The 10,000-nt window shown below is 34.0% G+C and overlaps 1 protein-coding gene across 2 annotated transcripts in view; it reads right to left on the bottom strand.

Moving 5' to 3' along the window:
- chn1 (chimerin 1) overlaps positions 1 to 10,000 on the bottom strand; it is a 96,504-nt gene that overhangs the window by 85,980 nt on the left and 524 nt on the right. The window contains 1 exon segment of one of the 2 annotated variants that reach the window (NM_213000.1): positions 357 to 395. In NM_213000.1, coding sequence (NP_998165.1) covers positions 357 to 395 — 39 coding nt within the window. 2 annotated transcript variants of the gene reach the window in all.

Here is a 10,000-nt window from a genome sequence, read left to right as displayed (position 1 = left end):
ATGTTGTTATACATATCTGCAATAGTTTATAAAAAATACTGAAATTAAAATAAATAAATGTATAAATATGTTAACTCAATAAATGGCTATAAAAACTTTTTGTGGATTTCTGCACGCACAGATTCTGTGTGTGCCGAGGGATACGCACATCGTACTGAATTGTAGACATGAGACCATATTAATTAAAGGTGCAGTAGGTGATTGTCTTCAGACACATGTTTTGTTGTGCTGGTTGAAAGTCTCTTCATATTCCAATAGTACTGAAAGTTTAACTAGGTTAAAGTAAATGATCTATATGTATTTTATATGTATTTTCAATAATATTCTCTGGAGTGTGTTTGTGTATGAAGACTTACAGTAGGATTTCCACACCGGGGGTCTGTACTCATCATTATCTGAAAGAAACAAAAACATAATGTTAATAAACAAATAACATAAATGCATGAAAAATACATTTAAAAGAGACAAAAGATCACATTTTTAGAAAACAAACTCATCTCTGAGCCAATCTTACTCATTTTAATAAAGCATTGCACATTGTGAAATTATTGTACTGTGTCTGAGCACTAATAATTCAGCAAATTAGCCTTAAAACAGAGAACTATTGCACTGTCCAGTGATGTGATACAAGTATTTAAAGGAATAGTTCAACCAAAAAATTCAATGTTTTCACTATTCGCTCACTCTAAAGTGTTTCAAAACTTTTTTCAGTGTCGAACACAAATTAAGATACTCTGAAGAATGTGGTAAACCTGTAACCATTGACTTCCATAGCAAGAAAAAAATAAAATCACCCTAAAGTGTTTCAAAACCTCTCTTTTCATTGTCAAACAAAAATTAAGATGCTCTGAAGAATGTTGTAAACCTGTAACCATTGACTTCCATAGCAGGAAAAAAATAAAATTACCCTAAAGTGTTTCAAAACCTTTTTTTCACTATCGAACACAAATTTAGATACTCTAAAGAATGTTGTAAACCTGTAACCATTGACTTCCATAGCAGGAAGAAATAAAATCACCCTAAAGTGTTTCAAAACCTTTCTTTTGACAGTTGAACAAAAATGAAGATGCTCTGAAGAATGCTGTAGACCTGTAACCATTGACTTTCATAGCAGGAAGAAATAAAATCACCCTAAAGTGTTTCAAAACCTTTCTTTTGACAGTTGAACAAAAATGAAGATGCTCTGAAGAATGCTGTAGACCTGTAACCATTGACTTTCATGGCAGGAAGAAATAAAATCACCCTAAAGTGTTTCGAAACCTCTCTTTTCAGTGTCGAACACAAATTAAGATACTCTGAAGAATGTTGTAAACCTGTAACCATTGACTTCCATAGCAAGACAAAAATAAAATCACCCTAAAATGTTTCAAAACCTCTCTTTTCAGTGTCGAACACAAATTAAGATGCTCTGAAGAATGTTGTAAACCTGTTACCATTGACTTCCATAGCAGGAAGAAATAAAATCACCCTAAAGCAGTGGTCACCAAACGTGTTCTTGGAGGGCCGGTGTCCTGCAGATTTTAGCTCCAACCCTAATCAAACACACCTGAACAAGCTAATCAAGGTCTTACTAGGTATAATTGAAACATGCAGGCAGGTGTGTTGAGGAGGTTGGAGCTAAACCCTGCAGGGACACCGGCCCTTCAGGACCGAGATTGGTGACCCCTGCCCTAAAGTGTTTCAAAACCTTTCTTTTTACTGTCGAACACAAATGAAGATACTTTAAAAAATGTTGTAAAGCTGTAACCACTGACTTACACAGTAGGAAATAATACTATTAAAGTCAGTGGTTACAGGTTTTCAGCTTTCTTCAAAACATCTTCCTTTGTCTTTAAAAGAATAAAGAAATCTCATAAATGTTTAATACACGTAATGGGAGAGTAAATGATGACAGAACATTCAGTTTTGGGTGAACTGTCCCTTTAAATGTCTGAATGATGGAGAAATACTGACCTCTGCTGGACAAAAGTAGGATTTTTATATGTTTGATACATGTATTGTCTGCAAGTTGTTATTATTATTATTAATTATTAATAATAAAAAAGTAAAATGTCCCATTTGACTCGAATTTAAAGAATTGTAAATTTGCTTTTTTATTGTATATGCTGTGGAATTTATTTGGACTTTTATTATTGAGTCGAGTGATTAAACCACTTGTTGAGTTAGTAAGGGACCTTTCAAAAAAGTAATAACATACTTTATACATATGCAAAAAAATGCTATTTTTAGATTCTGCTGTATACTATATTACCGCCCAAGGCTAGTTCCTTTTATTTTACAATGCTAGTTAAAGATGAACAACATGTACATTTCATCAAAACTAAAACACAGTAAAAACTGTTAAGACATTTAAAATATCACGATAAATCGGTCCATTTTTTTTAAAACCGGACATGTTTGAATAAAAACACACATTTAAATCATGTTATTTCCACTGATAATGTTTGTATGTGCACACTTTGCCTTAAAATATTAACATAAAAACTCCAACTATACCTATTGTTGCTGTATGTCTTTCAAATTTGAGGTAAAATGAATGACAAATGCTTGAAGTTAGTTATATATGTTAAAGGTACTAATTGACTATTAAAAGGGACTTTTATTATGCAACAAAATCACTATAAATGCAATAAAATCATCATGAATTAAATTATGCAAGAAAATACCTTTTATAAGTGGTTTAAACACAGTTGTGTGACAACATTAAGTAAACATAGCCAGCATCTGATGATCAAATTTGATTAATTTGTACATTTTTATAATCAGACATGGTTTCCTTTACATTCATTCTTCCAGGGCAGGGCGCCACGCCAAAATTCATCCCGCCACGGCTACATTACAGCTTCTTATTCAAAATATTCGGTCGTTTTTTAAAGTAGTGGGTTAAAATTGCACCGAAAACGTATAAAAAGGTAATGAATAATAACAGCGCAAACTTTTCTGTGACAGTAGTAGTGCTGTGCGTGCTGTTTAACCCCTTAAGGTGATGTGCTGGCTGACTTACTGACTGACAGGTGCATGATGCGTGAGGCCAACAAACACGGCGTAGCTTTCAATTATTTATGAACACATAAACGCACTAAATCACACTTCAGCCGCGTTTATTTGAAGGCGCACAAGAAAATCTGCACTTCAGCAGCGTATATTTCAGGGCGCACAAGAAAATCTGCACTTCAGCAGCGTATATTTGAGGGCGCACAAGAAAATCTGCACTTCAGCAGCGTATATTTGAGGGCGCACAAGAAAATCTGCACTTCAGCAGCGTATATTTGAGGGCGCACAAGAAAATCTGCACTTCAGCAGCGTATATTTGAGGGCGCACAAGAAAATCTGCACTTCAGCAGCGTATATTTGAGGGTGCACAAGAAAATCTGCACTTCAGCAGCGTATATTTCAGGGCGCACAAGAAAATCTGCACTTCAGCAGCGTATATTTGAGGGCGCACAAGAAAATCTGCACTTCAGCAGCGTATATTTGAGGGCGCACAAGAAAATCTGCACTTCAGCAGCGTATATTTGAGGGCGCACAAGAAAATCTGCACTTCAGCAGCGTATATTTCAGGGCGCACAAGAAAATCTGCACTTCAGCAGCGTATATTTGAGGGCGCACAAGAAAATCTGCACTTCAGCAGCGTATATTTGAGGGCGCACAAGAAAATCTGCACTTCAGCAGCGTATATTTGAGGGTGCACAAGAAAATCTGCACTTCAGCAGCGTATATTTCAGGGCGCACAAGAAAATCTGCACTTCAGCAGCGTATATTTGAGGGCGCACAAGAAAATCTGCACTTCAGCAGCGTATATTTGAGGGCGCACAAGAAAATCTGCACTTCAGCAGCGTATATTTGAGGGCGCACAAGAAAATCTGCACTTCAGCAGCGTATATTTGAGGGCGCACAAGAAAATCTGCACTTCAGCAGCGTATATTTGAGGGCGCACAAGAAAATCTGCACTTCAGCAGCGTATATTTGAGGGCGCACAAGAAAATCTGCACTTCAGCAGCGTATATTTGAGGGTGCACAAGAAAATCTGCACTTCAGCAGCGTGTATTTGAGGGTGCACAAGTAAATCTGCACTTCAGCAGCGTGTATTTGAGGGTGCACAAGTAAATCTGCACTTCAGCAGCGTATATTTCAGGGCGCACAAGAAAATCTGCACTTCAGCAGCGTATATTTGAGGGCGCGCAAGAAAATCTGCACGTTAGCAGCGTATATTTGAGGGCGCACAAGAAAATCTGCACTTCAGCAGCGTATATTTCAGGGCGCACAAGAAAATCTGCACTTCAGCAGCGTATATTTCAGGGCGCACAAGAAAATCTGCACTTTAGCAGCGTATATTTGAGGGCGCGCAAAAAGTTTTGTGCACGAACAGAGGAAATCGGCGCTCAAGCAGAAATTTACATGCTCGTAGGCTATTGCATGAATCCGATCTCGACTTAATACTGCGCCCATAACATGTCATTAATGAAATAACGCCACATGTAGTGGTAGATCTTTGTAAAATGGCCAACAGAGTCTGCCGCCACAACTGGAAAAAATCCAAGAGGAAACACTGTCAGACTTGATAAAAACATAAAATTTGATTGTCATTTTCCATTTGTACGTGTCATCAGAAGGGGAAAGCCCCGCCTACTAATGTCCTATCCTACTCATTAGCATAGGACATTAGTCTTGTTGAAGCTGCCACTATGCTGACACAGGCATTTATAGCTCCGCCCTCTTCTGAAAAGAGCACTTTCTCATTTGAATTTAAAGCGACAGCTAACCAAAACAGCACAATTAGAATCAAAGCCTAAAAGGGTCAGTTTCAGAGAGTTAGAAAACATTATCTGTGTGATATTTTGAGCTGAAACTTCACACACACTTACACACTCAGAGACTTACTTTACATCTTGTAAAAAGGGGCATACACTGGAAAAAAATTATTTAAAGATGATTCCTTGGATTTACCCAATTTTTTTTTACATTAGGTGGTTGTAAACAATTTATTTGTGTTGAATTTAAACAAACAAATTAAGTTGAACATTATTACATTTCATTTGCTTGTTTAAATTCAACACAAATAAATTGTTTGCAACATTTTTTTCACTAGGTCCCCTTTAACTAAACGCGTGATGAAACACACTTGTCTTGTTTTTCAACAGTAACACACTCATGTGGACACGCCGAGTGGTGTTTCTGCATTCATTTTCAGGTTGTCAGGCTGTCGGTGAGCAACTGATGGCTCTCCAGAGCGTTCATTACAGCATTAATGATGGACACTAGCAGGAAAACGCAGTGGAAACGTCCAGCTGATGAACAATAGAGCACAGCAGAGGGAGAGGCCCTTCACTTCACTACTGGCCCCGTTCATTACACTCAGAGGAAAGACCCCCGACAGCTTCCTCTTCCTCACACAGAATCATCCAAAATAGAAGACGAAGACAAAAAATAGGCTATTATATTCATCAGAAAAGGTGCTTCCAAGAGCAGAGCATTGGAATATATTCAAGAACAGTGTTAATCAGTGTAACTAATTATGGTAATTCAATGATTGAAAAGTGAATGGATCACTTTTCATTGTAGATCATTTAATTACAGGTATAAGTGCTTAAACGTTTTGTGAAATGCTTTGAAACGTGCATTTCTTTATACAATGTTTGATGTAATCTCAACCTAAACATGGAGAGGGAGGGGCATATAGTCATAGATCAGTACATCTTCATTAGACAGTGACTCACTCTGGTAATCGGTGTATGATTCAGCATCATATATTAATAGAGTGTCTGCTTCCTCATCCACAGATAAGAGCTGCGACTCGACTTTATTCTCTAGAACTTCAACAAGTGTTTGAGGACATGCAGTGTTGAGATCTCTCATATATTTGGGTCCATGGGTTGGCTTTAACGTGGATAATGCATTCAAATCTAAGTATTATTCTCACATATAGCGGGTCTATTTGTGCTTACAGAATCAGTTAGCATGTTATTGCTCTATTTACATAGTATTCATTAATTAAATAAAAGATCTGAATTTTTTAAGAATATTTTTTTCACTAATGAGAAATTTTCTTTTTTGACTTGTCAAAGATTAGATCGCATGCAAAATAAAAGTTCATATTATTATATTTTAAAATTTGTGCATACTGTTTATGTTTTGGTACTAGTATAAACAAATATTTTATACATTATAGTCAAGCATAAATTGCATTTCATTTGTATATTTTTGTATTTTATGTATAGTATTTGTGTGTATTTGTATACAGTATACAGTTGAAGTCAGAATTATCTGCCCACCTGACTTATCAGCGCCCCTGTTTAATTTTTTCGCCCAATTTTTTGTTTAATGGAGGGAAGATTGTTTCAGCACATTTCTAATTATAATAGTTTTAGAAACCTATTTCTAATAACTTATTTACTTCATCTTTGTCATGATGACAGTAAATATTATACCTGATATTTTTCCTGAAATTCTTCAAGACACTTCTATACAGCTTAAAGTGACATTTAAAGGCTTCACTAGGTTAATAAGGTGACCTAGGCCGGTTAGGGTAATTAATTAGGAAAGTTATTGTATAACGATGGTTTGTTCTGTAGACTATCGAAAAAAAAATAGCTTAAAGGGGCTAATAATTTTGTCCCAAAATTGTTTTTTTTTCTAAATAAAAACTGCTTTTATTCTAGTCAAAATAAAACAAATAAGACTTTCTCCAGAAGAAAAAATATTATCAGACACACTGTGAAAATTTCCTTGCTCTGTGAAACATCATTTGGGAAATATTTAAAAAAAGAAGAAAAAAAAATCAAAAGGGGGCTAATAATTCTGACTTCAACTGTACATAAATATACACAGTAGGCATGGGTCGGTATAAGATTCTCACGGTATGATAACCTTGGGTTAAATATCACGGTTTCACAATATCATAGTATTAGGATTACTGCTCTAAAATATATTATTTTTAAACGTCTACATAAAAAACAAAAACTTTTTTCCCTTTTTTGAACACAGTATATTTAATTTTGAGAAATATTTAAAATATTTTGGAGCAGTAAACGTGTCAGGCTAAATGAATCATTGACTATATATAAAAAATAAAAAAAAAACGCTCTAGGGTAAGCTCAAATGTATGGTCAGTGCTCTTTGGGTAAGGGATTCATCAAATCTGCAACAAGAATCAGTCCAAGGCACTCGAGTAAAGTGAAAAAATTAAAAAGCCTTTATTCCTCAGGTTTTTAGAGATTTAGCCATGTGAATAAGGCTTTTTAATTTTTTCACTTTACTCGAGTGCCTTGGACTGATTCTTGTTGCAGAATCATTGACTATCTTAATTTGTTTAAAAAACAGATCTTTTTAAAATTGAAAACAGTATATTTTCTGCAGGAGATACTGCTGTCTTAAAAAAAACAAAACAAAACAAAACTGTATATAAAAATTCATACACATACGTTAGGAACGGTACTGCAGAAGATTTTGACGGTTTTAAAACCTTGACTTTTCCAAACCGCGGTATACCTATAAAACAGTTATCATCCCATGCCTAATACACAGTAAACACATTTGTTATGTAAATACAAACTTTTATCTTGGATGTGATTAATTTGATTAATCGTTTAATCGTTGCATTAATGTTTTTCTTTGATATTTTCTACACATTAAAAAATACTTCAACACATATTATTGGGTATAAACTCAAATGTTGGGTTATATTTTGTCCTATACATTTCATTTTAAAACACGTACTATATTAATATAAATACCCAGATTTAGGCTGAAATAACAGCATTTTTTCAATGTAATAATTATTGGTTAAACACACTGAAATAAATTGAATTTCATTAAAATTACTTTGAATTTAAAACTTACAAATGATCAAAAATAGTCCAGATAACCTGCATATTTATTTCAAACATCAACACAATAGAAAGGTTTTTAAAATAGATAAACTTATTTAAATGAATTATTTAGATGAAAAAGCCGTCAATGTTTCATGCTGTATTGGTTAAATGTGTTTTTAAAATAGGGAAAAGATCAAATATATTAAATCTTTTAATTATTCTGAAACTAAATTAAAGAAATCGTGGGTTAAACGTGTACAAAGCCAACTGTTGAATAATAGTGGGGTTAACAGATTTATTATATATAAATAAATTTGACCCAGCAGTACATATATTAGCCAAATTCAGTTTGAAATAACCCAGCACTCTTTTTTTTTTTTTTTTTTACAGTGGGCTTTAACTAATAAACGTATGAATGAAATAACAAAAAACTATATATAATTTTTTAACCCACATTTGGGAAAATGTTGATAATCAAACCTCCAAAAGGTTGCAAGTACAATTTTTACATTTTGCATTTTATATTGAAATTAGATATATTTATTTTATTTGTCTACATTCTTAATAAAGCATTTGCTCTGAAGCTTTAAAAGTGAGAAAAAGTATATTTTGACATTTAAAATCCTTAATTTAAAGTCCTGAGGTCAATATTTATTGAATTCTTATTCTTAAAAACTACTCATATGAGTTTTAGGAAATTTGTCATTGTCTATTTATTTAATGATTAAATTAGTTTATTGCCATGTTGCAAGTGCTGAAAAGCCCCAAACTTCAGATTTAAAGATCAGTAATTTTATAAAGGTGTATTTTTGCACTATTGTTAAATCTATCAAATGTTCACTGAACGTCTAAATTTAGCCGTGTTTCAGCCAAGATGTCTATTAGATGTCTTTTAAAGACAAAATGGCATGGTGGGATGTTTTAGAAGGAGATGCTGCATCTGAAATGTGTATTTCAAGAAATTTCTGTCTTCAAGCCGCTACGTCTGACAGATCGCACTGTTATATTTTTATTTTCTTTGACATTTTTTAAAACCTGTTTGAACACATTTTAACCTGATTAATTATTTTTATTATCTTATTCACCTTATTCTTCGCCAAGGAGCCATTTGAATCTTTTTGGCTCAAGACTCCCGGTCTCATTTACTGTAATTCATTTTTTTTAGACATTAAAAACTGCTCGTTTCGCTGTTTGATGTTGCAAACTGATATTTCATCATTATATTATTCTACTTGGTCTGTATAGTCATGCACACATTTGTTTGTAGAGCAAGTAGTTTGACCGTTTTCTCACGTTTATTATTCCTAGTCATTTCTCCCATAGGCGACTGAATCGGGAGTTCTAAAACAATCACGGAAACAGGCGCTCTTCCGCATTTTAGAATAAGGTCAATACTTGTGTCTTTATTCCTGTTTATGTAAAGCACTTTGAATTACCGTGTATAAAATGTGCTATATAAATAAACAATAGAGGTAAAATTGGTTTTATATTCGGATATTCAGACATTCTCCTTAATAATATAATTTCAGAAAAGTATTCTTTGAAAATTGTAAATAGCGAAATCATATTAGCAGCAAATGACCACCAAAGTACAATATTGTTCACAGTGAATTAGATTGTGTTAATGTTGTTTAGAAGTCACACTTGCATGCTAATTCCGATCAAATATTCAAAGTAACATGGTAAACAATACAGAGACTTCTAAATGAACGAATTTGCGAATATAAAACCAACTTTACCTCTATAAATAAACATGCCCTGCTTCTTTTTATTCCTGTATACACAAACTAATAACTGACTAAAGTTACATAAAAATATACATAAACGAATAACTGACTGGAGTTACATAAAAAATAATGATTCACGTAATTATCGCGATATAATGGTTTGTATCGTTATCGCGATATGGTATTTTTGTCATATCGACCAGCTCTACCTGTTGCCATGTATACTGAGCAACAAAGCAGATCCTGAAGATGAGGGGGGAAAAAACATTAGAGAAGACTGGCACACTGCAGGATGAAGTCAACGTTATTTTGATAACATGATCTCATTGTGAGGTGAACTGGAAGTGTGTTTGTCCACACCAAACAATAAAACACTATTGTAGTACTCCTGAGGGGAAAAACAAACAATTACCCAGTGTCTCATGTTATCAAGCTCAAGTGTTAATATCATATCATATCACG

The sequence above is a fragment of the Danio rerio genome, chromosome 9 (genome assembly GCF_052040795.2).
Source record: "Danio rerio strain M-AB ecotype USA chromosome 9, GRCz13ab, whole genome shotgun sequence".
In the NCBI taxonomy this organism is placed as follows: Eukaryota; Metazoa; Chordata; class Actinopteri; order Cypriniformes; family Danionidae; genus Danio; species Danio rerio.
Note: the sequence above shows the minus strand (reverse complement) of the source record. Positions and strands in the feature narration are given on the sequence as shown.